Source organism: Cucumis melo, chromosome 8 (genome assembly GCF_025177605.1).
Source record: "Cucumis melo cultivar AY chromosome 8, USDA_Cmelo_AY_1.0, whole genome shotgun sequence".
Taxonomy (NCBI): Eukaryota; Viridiplantae; Streptophyta; class Magnoliopsida; order Cucurbitales; family Cucurbitaceae; genus Cucumis; species Cucumis melo.
The window spans coordinates 17,891,633-17,913,207 of record NC_066864.1 but is presented as its reverse complement, the minus strand read 5'-3'; the positions used below and the strand labels follow the sequence as shown (position 1 = coordinate 17,913,207).

Below are 21,575 nucleotides of genomic sequence, written 5' to 3'. Positions count from 1 at the left end.
CAGGTGGGTTCCGAATCTCCTAGTACTGAAGCCTATTCCAGCAAGAGCTCACCAATTAGCATCAAATCAAGAAGTACCCAATCCAATAAATTTTCCTCCACATCAATCAAGAAAGTCCACAGTGGTTCAAGGTCTTCTCCAAATTTTTTAGAAAAGGGTGCACTTCGTTCCAAAATACTTGGACAGCCTTGGCAACCTCGGACCTATTGGAAGAAAGCTGTGTGAAAATCCTTACTCCTGGATTTACTTGCACCTGATCAGTTAGCCCTTCCCATTCTTCTTCACAAATTCATTTTTCCTCATTCAGAATACCTGGCTCAAACTGTGATTTTATGCGAGGTTTACCCTCCTCCGCAATCCCAAGAACAGTAGATGATGTATCTGTAAGGATTCCTAACCAATATATACTAATATTTGCTACTTTAACGGCAAAAACAGAGGCAGCACTCTGTATTATATATTAATAATGCCAAAATGTCAACAGTCACAAGATAACAAGATAACAACAGCTAAAGAAAACAAGAAAAACATACCACCCCTCTCCCTACGAGCTAGGGTCATCCCGGCAGCTCCAGCAGCCTTTTCTAATAACAATGATAAAAATAAAACCTAGCTACCCCATTCCCCAAAAGATTCTGTTTATAGGCACAGACACATTCCTCCGGTAGGGCCCACTTGGCACGTTCCCCTTTCTAATCCTTCTTTTCCACCTGGCTGTCATGTGAGTTTTGTTTCCTGCCCTTTCTTTTGTACACGTTATAATAGGGGGCCTTACAGTATCATACAATGAAGATTCTGTAATCAGTGTTAGTAGCGAAGATCTATCCCCAGAAGAAGTGGAAGGAGCCAAGGGTGCTGAGAGGCAAAAAGAAGAGGAAGAGGATATAGATGCATTTGGAGCTGAATTTGCAAATTTATTTCTCACCAGGAAAAATAGAAATAGTCATGGCAGAAGCTGGCAACATTCCCTCACACTGGGTTCCGTTCCTTGAAAAATGTGAATTACTTTAACCTGAACAGATTAGAGAAACCGAGGAAACAGTGGAATAAGTTTGATTGGTCACAGGTCAGCCAAATTCCAGAATCGAATTGTTTAATCTATTCTGTCTTGTCAGTGGTACAACAAAATACAATGTTTTGATCCCTGAAGATCCTGTCCTGGAACACCAGAGGAATTCTTGACCATTCCAAACAATTGGCCATCAAAAGACTGAGTGAAAATATCAATCCAGATTTGGTCTTGATTCAGGAAACAAAACAGAAAGAGATTGACTTCAATCTTATCAAAGCTCTTTGGAGTGCAAAAGGAATTGGGTGGAGTTTTCTTGAAGCCCATGGAAAATCAGGAGGTTTATTAACTATGGGGATGAAAGTAACTGTCTGTTATGGATGTGCTGAAGGGAGGATATTCTTTATCAGTAAAATTTAGCACATTGTGCAAAAAAGAGTGTCAGGTAACTAATGTATACGGTCCAACAGATTATAGAGAAAGGAAGTACATCTGGCCAAAACTTCTTTCACTTATAGGGTACTGCCCAGAAGCTTGGTGTCTGGGAGGGGACTGTAATATGACTATATCAGTTGCAGAGTGATTTCCTGAGGGCAGATCAACACGAGGCACAAGAAAATTCAACAAGTTCATTGATGAGTCAAAACTTATTGAAATGCCTTTAACGAATGAGAAATTTACTTGGTCAAGAGAAGGTAGATCAGCTTCAAAATCATTGTTGGACAAGAGTCTCTTTCGGATGGGATGAGGCTTTTGCAAACACGAGTCAACCGACAAGTGCGGATTTCATCAGACCACTATCCAATTTTACTAGAAGGAGGAGCTTTCGAATGGGGGCCTTCCCCCTTTTGTTTTTGTAACAGTTGGCTGTTAGACTAACAGTGCTGTCAAATGATTGAAAATTCTCTATCCTTGAACTCCCAACCGCTGGATGTGTTTTGTATTATCAAACAAACTCCAGAGCATCAAGGGACAGCTCAAAGCATGGCATTCAGATACTTTAAAGAAACCGAACAGCCAAGAAAAAACCCTATTCAAAGCCATTGATCAGGAAGAAGGCAAATTAGACCAACCGGAGTCATCCAACGCCAATCACCTTTTGTTACTCTCCTTGAAAGTGGACCTGGCAGCCTTATATAGAAGGGAGGAAAGGGAGTTAATTCAGAAAAGCAAATTGAATTGGCTGAAATTAGGGGATGAAAGTACGAGTTTTTTCCATTGCTTCCTAGCTGCAAAAAAGAGAAGAAACTTGGTCCCCGAACTAGTTAATAAGCAAGGGATTCCACCACCTCTTTCTCGGAAATTGAACATTTCATACTTGACGTCTACAGTAATCTATACGGGAAAGCAGACCACACAAGTCTTTTCCCCTCCACTATTGATTGGCCTGTAGTCTCAAGGGAAGCAGAACAAAGAGCTTACTGCAAAGTTCAGCATGCTGGGAACTAGAACAGCTCTAAAATCAATGGGAAAGAATAAAGCACCTGGGCCGGATGGTTTCACAGTTGTATTTTTAATCAAATTCAACCTGATCAAGGATAATTTCTTCTGTCTTTTCATCAAGTTCTACGAGAATGGGAAGCTAAACGCATGTATCAAGGAGAACTTCATTTGTTTGATCAAGAAAAAGGAAGATGCAATCAAGACAACTGCTTAAAAAGGAGGAAATTTCTGATTTTCAAATTCTGGTTGAATCCTTAGACACAAGAAGACCAACCAATATGGAGGATGAATGAAGCTAGTCTTTGGAACATCATGGGGAATTTTCAGTAAAGTCACTTTCAAAACTTTTAGCTCCCGCCTCCCCCTTGGATCTCTCTTGGTTAAGTGCCTTTGGAAATCCAAAAGCCGTAGGAGGGTGAATATAACTGTCTAAGTTATGATTTTTGGCAACGTAAACTGCTCCTCAGTAATGCAAAAGAAACTACCCGCCCATTATTTATCACCCCATATTTGTCCTTTTTGTCTTAAATCTCAAGAGGACCTTCAGCATATTCTATTTGATTGTGAATATGCTTCTAAGTGCTGGAAATAGCTTTCTCACATCTTTGATCTCAGCTGGTCCTTTGATAAAGAATGTAAAAATAATGTCAGACGGCTTCTTATTGGGCTGCTTCTGGACAAATCCTTATCCTTGTTGTGGAGTAATGCAGTAAAGGCAATCTTGGCAGAAATATGGTTCAAGAAAAACCAACGGGTCCTCCATAATAAATCTTCGTCCTGGAAGGACAGATTCAAATTGGCTTGGCTGAATGCCTCCTCGTGGTGCTCGCTCAGTAAAAAATTCAAAGATTTCTCTCTACAAGATTTTTTGCTAAATTGGAAGGCTTTCATCTTTTCCCATTGGCTGAAGCTCTAATTCTGGACTCTGGCTTTAGATGACCCTTATGATTGCTGTCTCTTTCTTCCAGTTTTATATTCCAGTTTCCTGTATCTGTTTGTATTGTTCTCAGATTTTTCCAGATTTTTTTTCGGTTGTAGTGGCTTGTTTAAGCCAGATTGATCATATGGTTGCTTGGTTTGTATTGGCTTCATGTAGCCTTTTAATCTTTAATTACTTGGCTTAGACACCTTTTGTTTGGATATGGTGAGGGTGCTATGGGGTGTCAACCTAGTTGAGATGTTCGGGTGCACCTGTTGATCCTTCTCGTTCTATTGTCATAGCATTTTTTTCATTGTATAGCCATCTTGTATTATGAGCTATTGCTCCTATTTTTATTAATACATGAGTTTGTTTCCTTTAAAAGAGTAAACAACAACTACAACAAAATGAAAAGAGATCAATGTTCAACAAACTCCATATGGGAGTGGGAGAAAGGAAACATATACGTCATAATATGAGTGCATCACAAAGCTGAGATCCAAAACAAAACAAAAGACAAGATACAAGATAACCAAATGCGGATAACTAAGTGACAAATCTGAAGTATGCTTGAGATCAGCAGTCTATCTTCCTCTTTTATTTTGCTCTCTTCACTAATAGATTACATCAGAAGAAAAAGTGAGGCATTTTGTTATTCCATTTACAGACGTGCCTCGTTGGAGCTGGTCCTGACTGGAAGCACACAGCGTTGGAAGCAGTAACTCTGGTTCTAGATCTTCCTCCACCCCAACCTGGCTCTATGACCTCCATTACTTCAGTAGACCGTGTTGCAGCTTCTGATCCTAAGTCAGCACTAGCTTTACAGAGATTGGTGCAAGCTGCGGTAAGCATCTTCTTTTAATATTTCCATTTGTTTTTGTTTTGAACTTGGATTTTATTAATGAAAATGTGATAAATATATTGCTTTTATGTTGATTAGTTTAGATTAATCCCTACAGGTGTGGTTTCTTGGAGAGAATGCAAATTATGCTGCATCCGAGTATGCTTGGGAATCAGCAACCCCTCCTGGTACAGCATTGATGATGTTAGATGCAGACAAAATGGTTGCTGCTGCTGGCTCTCGCAATCCTACTCTGGCTGGTGCTTTGACTCGTCTTCAGAGAAATGCCTTCAGTGGAAGCTGGGAGGTATTGCTCCCCCCAATTGGTTATCTAGCAAAGTCTGTCATCAACGTTACTATGGTTCCTATGCTGGCCGGCAGATTTAATAAATATGACTTAATCCTCTCGATCTCAGTTGAACATTACTGAAAAACTGTATTGAGGGTGGAAGTTGGTAACGAGTTGAACATGTGTTTGCTGCACAAAATCAATATTTTATTCAATCTATTATGCTTCACATGACCAATTATATTTAAATGAAAGGTTTTGTACTAAAAGACTATTATTAATAAACATGAGTACACCAAAATAGAAAAAAGAAAAGAAAAGAAAACATAAGATGGGTACAAAGGACGTGATGCGGGAGTAGAAAAGAAAAAGCCATTGAAAAGAACCTCTGAACTCTGCAAAGTTTAGGAAGATTATATTAAATTCAGAATGTAGTTTTAACATTTATATCATCGAAGAGCATCTATTATTTATTCTTCTTTTTTCAAATACCATATGAATTAGGTATTTTCCATGATTCCCAACCTACCTTTGAGATTTATCCCGTGCAGCATGTATTGTTTTTGTATTTACTGCACAGAATGTTAGATAACCTATATTTCCTCACTTAGTATTAATTTTATTTGAATTATTATAGAACAAGGCCTTTACTAAAATTGGTTGATTTTATGTTAAACTTCCTTAGTGTTCTCCTCCCATCCATTTTGAAGTTTTAGTCTGCAATCTTCAGCTGTTATTGGGTTTCTTGTGGAAAGTTTTCTAAGTTTGCTTTGTTCTTATTTTTCTTCTGTGCTCAGGGTTTCGCTTGTGTTGTTTTGTTTGTTCAATTCGTTTGTACTTTTGTTTGTGATCATTCTTTTCGCTCTTAGTATAATTCTCATGTACTTTTTATGTTAAACTTCGTTGGATGATTCAGATTCGTCTAGTTGCTGCTCAAGCTCTCACTACGGTGGCAATCAGGTCGGGTGAGCCATATAGGCTTCAGATTTATGACTTCTTGCATTCTTTAGCCCAAGGTGGTATACAGTCTCAATTTTCAGAGATGCATCTTAGCAATGGTGAAGATCAAGGGGCCAGTGGTACTGGCCTTGGAGTTTTAATAAGTCCAATGATAAAGGTGCTTGATGAAATGTATCGAGCTCAAGATGATTTGATCAAGTATAAGCTCAAATTCTTCCCTCCTGTCTTTCTTCAAACTGTCTTTAAACTTCTCATTTTTATCATGAGCACTGATGATTTTTTCCTGCGCAAACAGAGATATTCGCTACCATGACAATGCTAAAAAAGAATGGACAGATGAGGAGCTTAAAAAGCTATACGAGACCCATGAAAGATTGTTGGATCTTGTTTCACTATTTTGTTACGTTCCTAGAGCAAAGTACCTACCTCTGGGGCCAATTAGGTGATTTTCCTTTCTTTCATTTCGTGTTTCCATTATGCTTTCTTTTATTAAAATCAACCAATATCATATATAGATATGCCTTCAAGTTTCTTATACTTGTGAGGTTTTTTGTTGTTTGTTTTGTTTGTCAAAAATGACAAATTTGACAAAATATTTACAACATATAGCAAAATTTCGGATTCTATCAATAATAGACATTGATAAACACTGATATGCTTCTATCAGTCATATTAATAGATAGTAGTAGAAGTCTATCAGTGTCTGTCATTGATAGAATCCAAAATTTTGCTATATGTTGTAAATATTTTAGTTTATTTTACTATATTTAAAATGTCCCTTTATTTATTCATTTTTTGTTTTGTCATTTTTTTGTTTTAATTTTTTGGTTGGTCAAGAAAGCTTTTATTTTTCTTTGTATTCCATTACACCGTGACATTCTACTGCTCTTTTTTCATACTGCTCAGGAGTTGGGAATATTAGATCAATAATTTGCAGACAAAGTACGGTTTTTTTTCTTTCATTTGGCTTAGATTACCTTTATTTTATTATTTTCTAATTTATTAATTCAAATAATTTTCTTAGTGTTTTTTCTTATTTCCTCATATCTGGGTTTTTTTCTTTCTTGATTTATTTATTTAGGGAAATTGTTTAAATGGTAAAACTATTAAAAATATTTACAAATATAGCAAGATTTTACTTTTTATCAATCATAGACACCACTACCTAGATGTCTATCTATCGATGTCTATCACTAAAATGATAGATGCCTATCTGGGTCTTTTATGGATTGAAAATAAAAATTTGCTATATTTGTAAATAAGTTAACCCATATGAAAATAAACAGATATATCATTGTTACTTTTTCCTATTATTATTTATAGCAAAAGGTGAAACATTTAATGGACATCAAGGCTTGTCTTGCTGTTGGCTTAACTTGTGAAATAAGTAAATGATATGTAGTTATGCTGTTTATGTCTAAGGTTATTTTTGGCCCTTTTTTATTTATTCTTTTAAAACGAGCTGATATGTAGTTATATTGTCTATGTCTAAGGTTTATTTTTGGCACTTTTTTTATTTATTCCTTTAAACGAATAAACTTGTCAATGTTGACTCTTTTTTAGTACATAGGGAAAGAAATGATCAGCGTTTGCCTGTTTATTACCTGCATCAAATTTTATTGTTTTTAAACTTCTTCTGATTTCAAATTGTCAGTGCAAAGCTGATTGACATCTATCGGACACGACATAATATAAGTGCATCAACTGGTTTGAGTGATCCAGCTGTTGCTACTGGCATTTCTGATCTTATTTATGAATCAAAACCTGCAACCAGTGAGCCAGATGCTCTTGATGATGACCTAGTGAATGCTTGGGCAGCAAATCTTGGTGATGATGGACTTTTGGGCAGCAGTGCACCAGCAATGAGTAGAGTACGTCTTTTAGAGTGCTAGTGGAATTTTTATCTACTACTTCGTACACAAACTGATTTCAACTTGTCTTTGCTTGTTTCTCTGAGTTCTGTTAACTTCGAGTTCAAGGGTTGGGGGGCTTCTGTTAATTGTCAAGATTTTCTTATATTCATGATTTACCCTTCATTAACTGTTTTTGGGCACTGCTTCATTTGTGTTTTTCTTGCATCAGATGCTAAACAATTTGATATAGGCTTAAGTTTAAGATTAACTTTCTTTAGTTTCTTGTAAATGAAATATTGATAATAGAAAACATTGCATACTCCACAGATCTCTAGTAATAATTAACGTCCATATTCCTTCCATTGAACGTCTTTTATTAATAATTTCATGAAATTAAATGCTTTATTCAAGCTGTAAAGGTATCATGCTTTGAATTGCTAATTAAGGCAAGACTAGGGTTTTTTCCCCTAATTTTCTTAAAGGATGGATTTTTGAAGGAACTTAGTCTGCGAAGATGTTTTTATTCTAATTGCTCTTCTGTTCTCCATTAAGAGAGACCTTTCTCATTTTTACTTTCCATTAGGTTAATGAATTTCTTGCTGGAGCTGGAACTGATGCTCCAGATGTTGATGAAGAAAATATCATCTCAAGGCCGTCAGTTAGTTATGATGACATGTGGGCGAAAACTCTTTTAGAGACTTCTGAACTAGAGGTAGTATAGTTTCCTTCTCGATGTAGTAGGTAGAGTTGCTGTATTGTGGCTGTTGGACTCGTAATTCATAGCTATGTTTGAGTGTGTATTCTTTTGAATTTCAGGAAGATGATGCAAGATCCTCTGGGACATCCTCTCCTGAGTCAACAGGCTCAGTTGAAACCTCCATATCTTCTCACTTTGGTGGAATGAGCTATCCTTCACTGTTTAGTTCACGACCTTCCTATGGTGGCACCCAAACTTCGGTAAGAGACGAACAATAAAAGTTTCTTATGAGACGAAATTTGGAGCCGGAAGTTTTATTTTTCATGGAAAAAGAAACTAGTATTATGGAGCCATTTGGCCCACCAACTTGTTAAGTTGGTGTAAATAACTCTGTAAGTTCAACAATAAACGCTGCTGAAGTTGCACATTTATCGAGTAACTTCACCTTCCAATTTTTTACACTTTTCACATCTATCAAGAAACTCATCTTTTCCTTAACCTCTACATTTCACAATTATCAAGTAACTCCACTTCTCTTGATCTACTTTTTACAACCATCGAGTTACTCCATCTTAAACTCTACCCTCCATACACAAACTTAACAACTCCTGCATATTGACTCCATACTTATTTAACTCCCTTAGTAGCCAAATGCCCCTTAAGTGATCACATCACAATTAATCCTTTTTCGTTTTGCGGTGTCTAGGATGAGTGTTTGTTGTCTTATTATCAGGATACAAAAGTGAATTTTCTCACAAAAATTTATAACAAATGTTAACGAGATTCAATATTTAGATAAAAAGTGTGATTTGGTTTCTTCAACTGTCTGGGAGAGCCTATAAATTATTGACTTAAATTTTACATTGCTGAATTTGACTTGGCATGTTTTTGGATTTTTCTTTATAATTCAATTTTTAACTTGTTGCATTGCTGCTATTTATTTATGTTTTCATTTGTGATGCATATTAATAATCTTCAGGAAAGGTCAGGAGCGAGCAGATTTAGCAATCCATCAATAGACGAGGGTTTAGATTCTCCGGTTAGATTTTTGTTTCTTGTGTGTTTGTAATTTTTTGTCGCACCGTTTCATTTATAGTTGAACTCTTCATGCTTCTCAGATCAGGGAAGATCCCCCTCCTTACTCACCCCCTCATAGGCAACGGTACGAATCATTTGAAAACCCTTTAGCAGGGCGTGGTTCTCAGAGTTTTGGATCTCAAGAAGAGCGTGCCTCTTCTGGAAATCCACAACGTGGATCCGCTCTCTATGACTTCACTGCTGGTGGCGATGATGAGGTAACCTGCACTTTACAATTCTATTGTAGTTTCCTTTTGTTTTTTGAATTTTCTCAATGGAAAGATGTGAAGACTGAGAAGGTGTGTGAGTGGTGCCGAGATTGGGGAGAAATCCTGAGTGATTCGGAAGCACTAAACTTTGATGTTATAATAGTATAAGACAAAACGACCTTAATCATTCATAGTTAAGAATATGCTTTCACATCTCTTCATCAAGATGTAAGAAATGCTAATTGGATGGGTGAATCTGATTTTCACTATTTATATATTTATATAAATGTGTATGTATATTGGATTGACAAGTTAAATGGGAATTGCAAAATACACCAGATCGTCTGCCTTAAAGTGTTCACCTTGAAACAAGTATTTAATGACATCAAAATATTCTTTAAATCATATGCTTGTGGCGATCATTTGGCATATGACCGAGAGGCTGGTCTAGGATTGGGCTTGATTTAGATTATGAGTTTGGTGGCATGCCAACTTGGTTGGATTCAAAACATAAGCTATAAAAGTAAGTTGTAATGAACCGAGGAAAAATAAAGAGGCTTGTCTTCGTTTCAAAAAAAAGATAAACCAAGGAAAATAGCAAGATTTTAAAACATGTACTTTGTCTGTGTGCCTTAAAAATTCAAGGAAAGGTATCCAATTGGCCGATCTTTCAGATCGGTCGAAATTTGAAAAGATAAGCAAAGGCCATGACTATTGGCCTTGTAACATATTGAAGTAAGGCTACTTGTTTAGACCTGCTGCACTTGAGGTTTTTCCAACCCTCGACCTCCATATTACCCAGCTTGGCTGGAAGTCGATTTTGGGAAGAAAAAAAAGACAAAAGTAAAATATATATTTTAGAGAACAGTAGATGAATAATATTATTGGTAAAAGAACATGAAGCTACCTAGCAAGAATAATAATTCATACATAAAGCTTTCAATGAAGAATGGAGTTGTATTTTAGTGTTTTCCGATATGTTTTGGTAGTAGGTTTTGGTCGACTATGGAAGACATCCTCAAACTAGCTTTAGGGGGTAGCATTGGAATTTCTATTATTTTTGTTTAAATATTAGTTGTCTTGTTAATATTCAGTCTTTATTGTTATTATTCTTTTCCATGTATATAGTTGGTCTGTTGCGTATAAAAAAAATTCTAAGTTATACAGTGTAATATTGAATAGTATATTTTACTATCTCAACATCAACAGTTTTGAAATTGTCTCCCAATTCGAGCAAACACGCACTTGTCTTTCCGTGTGTGTGTAATAATTAATATTATTTTGTTGCTGTTAGTTTTCTTCTTTTTTCTTTTTCTTTTATTGGTTTCATTCTTTTTCCTTGAAAGTTGTTCACCTTGATTATGTCTACTGTCGTCGATTCTTAAACCAACTTGACTATGAGTTTATATATTGGATACTTTATTCTGCCTTGCAGTTAAGTTTAACAGCTGGTGAAGAAGTCGATATTGAGTACGAAGTAGATGGCTGGTTTTATGTGAGTATATTGAAATAGAACGTGGATTTTTATTTTATTTTAGTTTAGTCTACCTGAAGGCAACATTGTTACTAGAACTAATGTACTGTCATTACTATTGCAGGTGAAAAAGAAACGCCCCGGGAGGGATGGAAAAATGGCAGGGCTCGTTCCTGTCCTTTATGTTAATCAATCTTGATTTCTGTGGCATGTTAATCATGAGGCTTCCTCGATGAATCCCGACATCACGACATGCCTTGCAAGTTCCTTCTCCCTCTCCATTATTTCTTTGCCGGATCCCACATTTTCTTCAGCGGGCCTCCACAATATCTCTACTGGTTTTGTAGGTGGATACTACAACTGGTTTGTTCATTAACTTCGTTGCATCCATATGATGTGTGCTTTGTTATTCATTATTTTTTGGGGGGTATGATAGTCGTGGCAACGAAGCTCATATGTCATTTGATTTTAACACGATCTTAAATGGGAGGTCATGCTTGGCCAACTATGATCATGTTCTTGAAACAGTAGGAAGATAGATGGGATGCATTATTGTTAGTGTATGTATTTTATTACAGTCATTTCATCACATTTGTTCTAATGAGAAGTCGAGAGATTTCGAGAGATGATTAGGGTTAGTCTTGAGTTCTTTATTTAATTCATCATTCTTGTGTGGTTGTGTTGAAATGCGAGGAGAGACGTTTAGGATGATTCCTTCGGATGACAACATTAGTGTTTGGCTGCAATTTTGTTTGTTAGTAATTTTTAATATCCTGACATTTGTTACCTCATCCAAATTTTACTCTTCCAATTTATTGTGTCATTTGCTCAAATCACCAAACATATAATGAAAATTAAATCCATAATACTTCAATTTAAAACAAAAATTAACCAGCACAGCCCAATTGCAATACCTAGATGGTCAAAATGTCACACACAATGTGATTGCATTCGAATGTGATATGAATTATCATATGCTAATGATATTGGTTGTTATTTGATTGTTTCATTATTCAATCCAAAATGTAAGTCTTAGGTTGGGTTGGGTTAAACTTGTTCTATAATTTTGTTGGGCGCTAGGCCGTGGGTCGACTAAAAAGAAATGAAATATTTATAGAAACTACCTTCTTTAACAATGCCCTAAATTTTTAATTAATATCTTAAGTAAGAAATCGTGATTTTTTAGGACAATTTTAACATTCATAGCATTATTAAATAATAACGATTTTCAAAAATCATAAAAAATGATTTATCCAATACCATATTTATTGTATAAATTGTAACTTTCATAATTATTAATATTTTTATATTTGTATTTACTACTGAAATATAATTTAATTCGGATACACAGAATAAATTATTATATAATATGGTAATAATATTTTTAATTATTCTACAAATTAAATGTTTTCAATTTCATAATTAAAACAAGAATGTTATTTTCACAATCAGCAATTCTGGCATTCTTCTTTGATTTCTGTTTCAAACAAATTTTGTTCTTTCTTCTTCTCTTTCAATTTGCTTCAGAATATTTGGCTAGTCTTTTTTTTTTCCTTCATTTTTTTGTATTTTTTTCGTAGCTTTTTTTCCTCCTGTTTCGTCTTAAAATTAGCTTCTTAATATCTTGTGGTTATGTTTTTAATATATTCTGAGGATGTTCATTTTTTTTTTGTTTAATTACAGTGTCTTTCGATTATGTTTATCATATATTTCTTTCATGTCTGGCATATTCTTTTTATTTACAGCATATTCTAGTAATGTTTGTCATATTTTATTGTTCAGTTTACCTTCCTATCATGTTCGGCATAGATTTTTTATTAAATGTTTCGTCATTCATATATACTATGGTAAACCATTGAATGATACATTTATATTATATGATTTGTTACATATATATACTAATGCATATATTCAATAAGACATACACAATTTTTTTTCTTCATGTTTTTAATATTTTGTTTAATTAGGCATGTTTCAGTCATCTTATTTATATTTTTATTTAGTAAAGTTTTCGTGAACAATATATACATTTATATACGCTGTTTAATCCACTTCTATTATGTGCAGATACATATATCTTATTCATATTTATGTTCTGTGATTATATATACTATTTCATATACTCAATAATACATAAATTGTAGTTGAATTTCGTTATATATCACTGTATACACAGATGGTGTTATCAACATATACATATGTATATATACAATAACATGTATTTAGTGACACCTATAGTTCAATTCTTTTCCTTCATGTTTCATATCGTTTTCTTTATTTTTTTTCTCGATATGATTAGTATTTTCTTTGATTTTTTACAAATATACTACTACATAAACGTTTATGTTTTGTGATTTGTTACAAATATACTGCTGATATATTCAATAATACAGAAATTGAAGTTGTCAACTTCCCACTGAATGTAAAACGTTCAGTTGGTCGATCAAAAAATATTAGAATTCTTTCTAAAATTGAGTTCAAGAGATGCGTTAAATGTGGTCGTTGCAGACGTGTTGACCATAATTGAAAGAGATGCAAGTTTTTTATAGGGAATAATTTTTTAACAAAATCATCAAAAGAAAAATAACTAAGGAGTAATTTTAATTATAATATTACCATAATAGAATTAATCACTTACAAATTTACATAAGATATCTAATAAATCCTACGCCTATAACGCCCCTGAACATTCCTTTTTTATTTTTTATTTTTATTTATTTTGTATTTTCAATGGAAATGGGTAATAAGGTAAATTGAGTCATACATTTGTGAAATTTTATAGCTCATTTAGAACTTTTCTAAAATTTCTTAGTGAAAAAGGTCTATTATGTAAAATGATATACCAATTTAGGCTATTCTAGTTGAGAAAAAAAGTTTGAACTACTGTAGCCTAAATAGGGTGGCTTATTATAAGTTTGATCTAATGTTGCTAAATTTTTCATAAATTTCCTAATTAGACTTCAATTTTACACAAATGTAGAGTCCAAAAGGTTAAACTACCCATCTTTATTATTAATAATATATTAAAAAATAGAAAAATGAAATTAGGAAAGTGGACTAAGATCTGCATTTATTAGATATCATATATAAGTATGATATGTGATTAATTATATTATGGTAATATTATAATAAAAATTACCCCATAATTATTTTTCTTTTGGTGATTTTGTTCAAAAATTATTTGCTCTGCCCGATCTCTCTTCGTCTATTCTTTCTTATTCCCTTCATATATTACGTAGTTCATGTTTCGAAAAAATTTAGGGTATAATAAATATATAGTATATTATGTAATTTTCAGTCAACAAATTAGAGTATATGCAAAACTATATAGTATATTATGAAAAATATATAGTATATTATGTAGGTATATGAAAAATATGAACGAAGATATGAAAAAAATTAGTTGAAGAAGATTTCTCTAATTGTGTTGCGGATGAAATTAAATAAAGTTAATTTATAGAAATTATTTAATATAATATTACCATATTATTTTCAACTTTATATCATATTAAAATTACTTCTCTAATAAATGATATCCTAATATTAAATACAAATATAAATCTAAATGATTTAGGGTAACTTTCATAAATGTAACAAAACATTAAACTATTTATAGCCCGTGTAACGAAACACATGAAGTTAGCCATTTTTTAAATATTCCAGGTTTGCCCTTCCGTCTTTCTTCTCTTTCTCGCTGCGATTTTTTCATTGTCTTCCTCCTCTCTGCGATTTCTGTTTTTTTTCTCTTCTTTTTTATTTTCGCTGCGATTTCTTTCCATCATCTTTCTTCTTTTTTTTTTTTTACGTCATTTAAATTTGGATAACCAAATCTAAACGACTGTGCAAAAAAATAGTAAAATCTAAAAGATCGTGTATAAAGAATCTTAAAACAAATCATTTAAATTGGAGTAGCCAAATGTAAACGATTGTGTAAAAAAAATAAATGATCGTATAGACAAATCTAAATGATCGTATAGACAAATCTAAACGATCATGTATCAAAAGAATTTAAAAAAATCGTTTAGCCAAATCTAAATGATCGTGTAAACAAATCTAAACAATCGTGTAAAAAAAAATAAACGATCGAGTAGCAAAAGAATTAAAAAAATCGTTTAGCCAAATCTAAATGATTATGTACCAATTTTTTTTTAAAAAAAATCGTTTATATTTGGGTCCCAAATCTAAACGATCATGTAACCAAATTTAAATGTAACCAAATTAAACAATTGTGTAACAAAATTAAACGATATAATTGAAAAAAATAAATTGTAGCCATATCTAAAAAACCAAATCTAAACGATCGTGTATCAAACAATAGCCGATTCTAAACGATCGTGTACCAAATATACGCATACGTTGTTGATGGCATAGTTGACGGAGCATTTTTTATATTTTCCACAGTGGGCTTGTGGAATTTTTTCGTTTTCGAAATTGTTCTATACAGTGTAAATACTTTGTCGCTTTGTTATATTTTTTAAAAGACCCTAATTATTTATTACATTAATTATATAAGTTATAAAATAGATAATAAATGTGGTATAATATAATTATGGTATAATATATATATATATATATATATATATATATATATATATATATATATATATATTCGAAAATCAATTTTATTTATAATTGATGTGAAGGTTAAAATGATCCTAAAAACACGAAATCTTAAATAAGAAAATAAATGAAATTTTGAGACATTTGTGTAAAATCATCCGTAAAGTAGGTGATTTCTAAAAATATTTCTTGGAAACAATCAGTCCAGCCCAAATTCACTAATGGAGTTGAAGTAAAAAGTCGAAAATGAACCTCATTTTTTTAAAACAATTTGATTGTTATGTGATTATGATTTATTTTTTTAAATTTTAGTTAGCCTTGCAAAATAGTCTTGATTAACTTCCAAGTGCCATCTGATTACCTTCTATTGTTTTTTTCCTCAATTTTAGTTAGTCTCGTGAGATTGTCATTTGATTACTTTCTAATTATCATTTTTTTTTTCAATTTTAGTTAGCCTTATGAGATAGTCATTTGATTGCCTCCTGATTAACATTTGATTACCTTTTATTGTTTTTATCTTCAATTTTAGTTAGTATGAGATGGTCATTTGATTTTCCGATGATTGTCATTTGATTACCTTATGATGTTTTTATTTGAAACATGCACAAGGATTTTGATTATTGTGTGATTGGTATATGATTACCATTTGATTACCTTATATTTTGTTTAGGAAACTTTCATAAATATAATAAACCGGTAAAATATTTACGGCCCGTCTAACAAAACCCATAAAGTTAGTAATTTTTTTAAATATTTCAGATTTGTCCTTCCGTCTTTCTTCCCTCTTCGTTTGTTACATCGTCTTTCTTCTCTTTTTTTTCTTCCATCTTCGTTTGCTTTATCGTCTGTTTCTTATCTTCTTCTTTTTTTCCAAACGATTATTTGGTTCGTTGTGTATTGTTTTTTTCAAACATTCTTATTTGATTGTTCAAGTCGTGTAATAAATATAAAAGCTTTCCTTTTTCTTTTTTCCATTTTCGTTTGTTTCTTTTCTTTTCTTTTTTTTTCAAATTTTTCTTTGGTTTATCGTGTATTATTTTTTTTTCAAACTTTCTTATTTGGTTATTCAAGATCGTGTAACAAAATATAAAAGACTGGAAAAAACGACGATTTGGGTAGCCAAATTTAAATGATCGTGTACAAAAAAATAGTCAAATTTAAACGATTCTCTACAAAGAATCTTAAAAAAATCGTTTAGATCGGGGTAGCTAAATCTAAATGATCGTGTAAAAAAAAAAAGACGATCTTGTACGAAAAGAATCTAAAAAAAAATCGTTTAGTCAATCTAAACGATCGGGTATTAAATCTTGAAAAAAATCGTTTAGATTTGGGTCAAATCTAAACGATTGTGTACATAGAATTTAAAGAATAAATCATTTAGATTTGGCTACTCAAATCTAAATGATCGTGTAACTAAATCTAAACGACCAAATATAAATGATCGTGTACCAAACAATAGCCAAATATAAACGAACACGTACCAAATATATTACGCGCATTGTTGACGGCGTGTGATGAGCATTTTTGGTATTTTTCACGGTGGGCCTCTAGGCTTTTTCCCTTTTTTGAATTGTTCTATACTGTGTAAATATTTTGCTGCTTTGTTATATTTTTTAAAAGACCTCATTTTTTCTTAATTAGTTAATTGTTTTTTATAGTTACATGGTTTTCTTCTAATTGTCGTATGATAATTATGTTTTTGTCAATTAGTTAGTAGTTTTGAATATTGTCTCGTGATTGTCTTCTGATTTTCTTATGAATACCTTCTATTTTTTGAAACATAGTTTGTAGTGTTTGATATTATTATCTGATTGTCATAGTTAATATTTTTTTCTTTCTTTTTTGCAAGGGGAAAACATTCGTAAGTCTTAACAGTTTTGAACAGAGGTCGATCAAATAAAAATAAGATAATACCAATAATGGTAACCAAATAGAAATTAGATTTCTATATCATAGTAATCACATGACATCAAATATAAATGACAATCTGATAGTAATTGTAATAATAAGATATTAATTGTACATGACAATTAAGTAGAATATCCAATAAAAATCACTTGAAAATTAGATATCACAACATTCACATGATAATCAAATAGAAAATAAGTTAGCAATCACATGCCAATCGGATATACATTGTTACAAATTACTTAATATCTAATAAAAATCATGACAATTGCTAGAAATAAAAAAAAAATATAACAAAGGAAAAAATATTTATTCTGTATAGAACAATTTTGAAAACAAAAAAGGTCCATCGGTCCACAATGAAAAATACCAAAAATGTCCTGTCAACAACACTGTCCACGACGTGTAATATATTTGTTACATGATTGTTTATATTTAGCTATTGTTTGATATACGATCGTTTAGATTTGGGTAACCAAATCTAAACAATTTTTTTCAAGATTCCTAGTACATAATCATTTAATTTGGTTATACAATCTTTTAGATTTGGTACACGATCATTTGGATTTGATCATTTAGATTTGAGTAGCAAAATCTAGTGATTTTTTTTTCAAGATTTTTTAGTACATGATCATTTAGATTTTGCTAAACGATTTTTTTCAAGATTCTTTTGGTACACTATCGTTTAGATTTGGCTACACGATCGTTTAGATTTGATACCCAAACCCAAATCTAAACGATTTTTATAAAATTCTTTGGTGGTTAGATTTGGCTATTTTTTGTATACTATTGTTTAAATTTGGGCAGCCAAATCTAAACGATGTTTTTTTTTCAAGATCTTTTATATTTAATACATGATTTTGAACAACCAAATAATAGTTTGAAAAAAAATAGATATTTTATATTTAGTACACGATCTTGAACCAAATAACAGTTTAAAAAAAATGCAGAAGAGGAAGAGAAGAGAAACAATGAAAAAGAAGGGCAAACCTGAAATATTTTAAAAAAATGGCCACTTGATGGACCTTTTCATTTTGTTACACGAGCCATAAATCTTTTACCGATTTGTTATATTTATTAAATTTCCCTAAACATAACGGAATATAAGAATCAAATAATAATAAAACATAAATCAAATACAAATGATCACAAGCTAAACGAAGAACTAAGTGTTGAAAATTACAAAATATTTAGGTGGTTTAAATTAAGGGCAATTGTGTAGTTATGCCTAATGGCATTTAAGTAAATTCTTGATGAGTGGCAATTTTGTAAATATCATCACTCCATCATTTAGGGTGTTCAAATATAAAAAAGAAGCAGCTGCAGAGATAAAAACAAATTTATGCAGATTTCTTTGGGAGATTTTGAAGATACTGCCATGGGTATTTTCAATTAGGCTTCGGGCTAGAGTTTTTGATGATAGAGTCTTCGTTACGTGGTTGGGACTTTCAACGTCGGCTTCATTTTCATCAATTGCAGAAAATTCGAAATCTAACTAAATCAAATTCACAGTCAATAGAACAGGAAAAACTAAAAGGAAGAAAATGAATTTTGGCTGGTTGTTGCAAGGAGGAAGAAAACGGAAACTGCATGCATCTGCAAGGGTGGATTTATTAGGAGGCCATCAGGGGCACGTGCCCCCTTACATTATCAATTTTTGTAATTTAATATTAATTTTGACGTGTCAGACTATAATATATATTAAACAATGCTTTATTTTTTCAAAATTTTGGTTATGGTGTTGGGGTTGTGTATTTATTTTGTAACCTTTAAGTTTGAGGTTCGAACTCTACGAATTGCACAAAATATATTTTATTCCAAACATCATTTAATTTTCTTTTCCCAAATATCAAATATTTTTCCAAAGTTCAATAATTTTCTTTCCCCAAATATCTTTCCAAAGTTCAATAATTTTATTTCCCAAATATCAAAATTTTTCCTAATTTCTCACAAAATATATTTTATTCCAAACATCATTAATTTTCTTTCCCTAAACATCAAATATCTTTCCAATTCTCAATAATTTTATTTCTCCAAATGTCAATATTAATAAGAGGAAAAAACCTAACTAAGATAAAACCATAGCTTATTTTCTAGCCGCCGTCATTTGTTATCTAACAAATATTTAGAAAAAAAATACAACAAAGTCGGTGATCTAAACTTTCACTCTCTCAACAATATTCCATGAAAAAAATATTATTCTTTCTTTTTTTTTTCTTTGTCTTTTTTTGATGTAATTTTTAAATTCACATTTACATTACTTATGTATATATTTATTTAATTTAATTTCAGAATTAAAGGCTAGAAGATAATTTTTTTCCCGTTCATTGTTAGAATATACGTATCATATCAATTTGTCAGTAAGTTTAAATTCTTCTTACTATTTTTAGTTTTAATACTTTTTCAATCTATGTGATAAACCATAATACTTATATTGTTTAATACTAATTTTGTAGAGTAAACATATCAACATGGAGAGATATTTTAAAAGAAAAACAACCGTAGAAACTATAGAGTTATCATCCTAAAAAAAGATACATATTTATGATTCTGATAGATCTTGTAAAGAAATCAATTTAGGAGAACTACCTGCAGATCCTGGTCTAAGAACTAGAATTTCTGAATATAATTATAATATTCAAGATCAAGGTCATAGAGCATATCTACAAAAAGGTCCTTGTCAATCTCGAAACCATACTTTTCCATTCAAGAAGTTTGGGGCAAAGTCAAGACGATTAATCTAGTTTGGTTTAAAGAATATCCCAATTGGTTACAATATAGTATTTCTAAGGATGCTGCATTTTGTTTATGTTGCTACTTGTTCAAACCAGAAGTAAGTGAAGAATCAGGAAGGGAATGTTTTGTTAACGAAGGATTTATTGATGGTTTTTTCTCTCAACATGAGAGATCAATGGATGAATGATTGTCTTATAGCTTATATTGAGAAAGATTAATTGGATAAATTAGATAATAAAGTTATCATGGATCGATTTCAAAACATGAAAGCTCGTAGAGGACAATGATATATATTTTACATTTTTTAGAGTGCCCCTATATAAAATTTCTGGATACGCCACTGTGCATCTGGAACTATCGAGGGTAGTTTTGTAATTAAAAATATATTAATAAAATCAACGTGATTTGTCATATTTATGTACTTTTGCAATATGTCCAATATTGAAAAAGATGGTGATATGGATGCTAATATATTAATTATTTTTACTACCTGATGCAATTTTCAAAGAAAAACTTTTTTAAAAAATTGAAATCTATATTTTATTCAAACAAAGATCGATAGAATTATTAAAAAAATATTTCAAAAAAAAAACAATGATCATAAAATCAAATTACGAAGAGTTTAAGAAAAAGAAAATACTAAATTCTTCCTGCATATGAACTCGACCTTCCATCTCATAATACAAACATATGAACTCCTTGAACGTATGCATTCTAGAAATGTTATATCAAAACTAGAAATATTGTTTTGTGTAATGGAGTTTGGGTTAGAGACAAAAGTCAATGTCACACTTTCAAGAGTCATTATCAAATAATTGACTAAAATTTACAATTCTTATTTCCTCTCATTGCTTTATTTGACTTTTTGTTTTTCTCTCTTTTGTTAAAAATATAATAATTTCTTTTTCTACTTTCTGGATTATAATTTATTAAGGATGTGGGCCCTTTTCATCTTACCATTTTCATTTTTACCTTTTGCTTTTCTTAAAATAAGTATGTTTTGTGCCCACATATTAGTTCTGGTAACACCTTTAAAAGCTCCCTTATTTTTCCTTTCCTTTTCTTTTTCTCTTTTTTTCTTTTTTAAAACAATAGTTTGGTGTCATTTACACTAAGATATAAAAATTTTTCTTCAATTTGGCAAAAAATATCTATAAAATTTTAAAAATTTCAAAAATACCACCAAAATTTTAAAAATAGTTCTAAGATATTCTTACAGTTAGTTTTGGATGAAACCGTTAAATGTTTTATTTCAAAAATACCTTTAAACTATCAAAAAATTTCATAAATACCTTTAAATTTAAATAAATTTAAAAAAAATTTAAAAAGTAATGTCATTAATCTTCCAACAAAATTTTTAGCACCCAAAATAAAAACAAAAAAGTTAAAACCATAATTTTAAATTTTTATCGATATGTCGATATTTCTATCGATATTTTCATATTTTCATGGGTTGAATATCGATAGCAAGAGTAAATCAATATTTTCATTACATCTTTAAAAAAATCCATAAATCACAAAAAATAAACATTAAAATGACACTAATAAAAATATAATATAAATAGTAGACACGTTTAATTATATGAAAATAATAAAATAT

The 21,575-nt window shown here is 31.5% G+C and overlaps 1 protein-coding gene across 1 annotated transcript in view; it reads left to right on the top strand.

Annotated features, from left to right (window-relative positions):
* Window positions 1–11,562, top strand: part of LOC103486168 (uncharacterized) — a 37,838-nt gene extending 26,276 nt beyond the window's left edge. The window contains exons 17-27 of the mRNA XM_008444038.3: window positions 4,039–4,215; window positions 4,331–4,519; window positions 5,418–5,659; window positions 5,757–5,903; window positions 7,116–7,332; window positions 7,898–8,026; window positions 8,131–8,271; window positions 8,991–9,050; window positions 9,130–9,306; window positions 10,733–10,792; window positions 10,896–11,562. Coding sequence (XP_008442260.1) covers window positions 4,039–4,215; window positions 4,331–4,519; window positions 5,418–5,659; window positions 5,757–5,903; window positions 7,116–7,332; window positions 7,898–8,026; window positions 8,131–8,271; window positions 8,991–9,050; window positions 9,130–9,306; window positions 10,733–10,792; window positions 10,896–10,970 — 1,614 coding nt within the window. The 3' untranslated portion in view covers window positions 10,971–11,562. The remainder of the gene's footprint in view (window positions 1–4,038; window positions 4,216–4,330; window positions 4,520–5,417; window positions 5,660–5,756; window positions 5,904–7,115; window positions 7,333–7,897; window positions 8,027–8,130; window positions 8,272–8,990; window positions 9,051–9,129; window positions 9,307–10,732; window positions 10,793–10,895) is intronic.
* The last annotated feature ends 10,013 nt before the right edge of the window (window positions 11,563–21,575 follow it).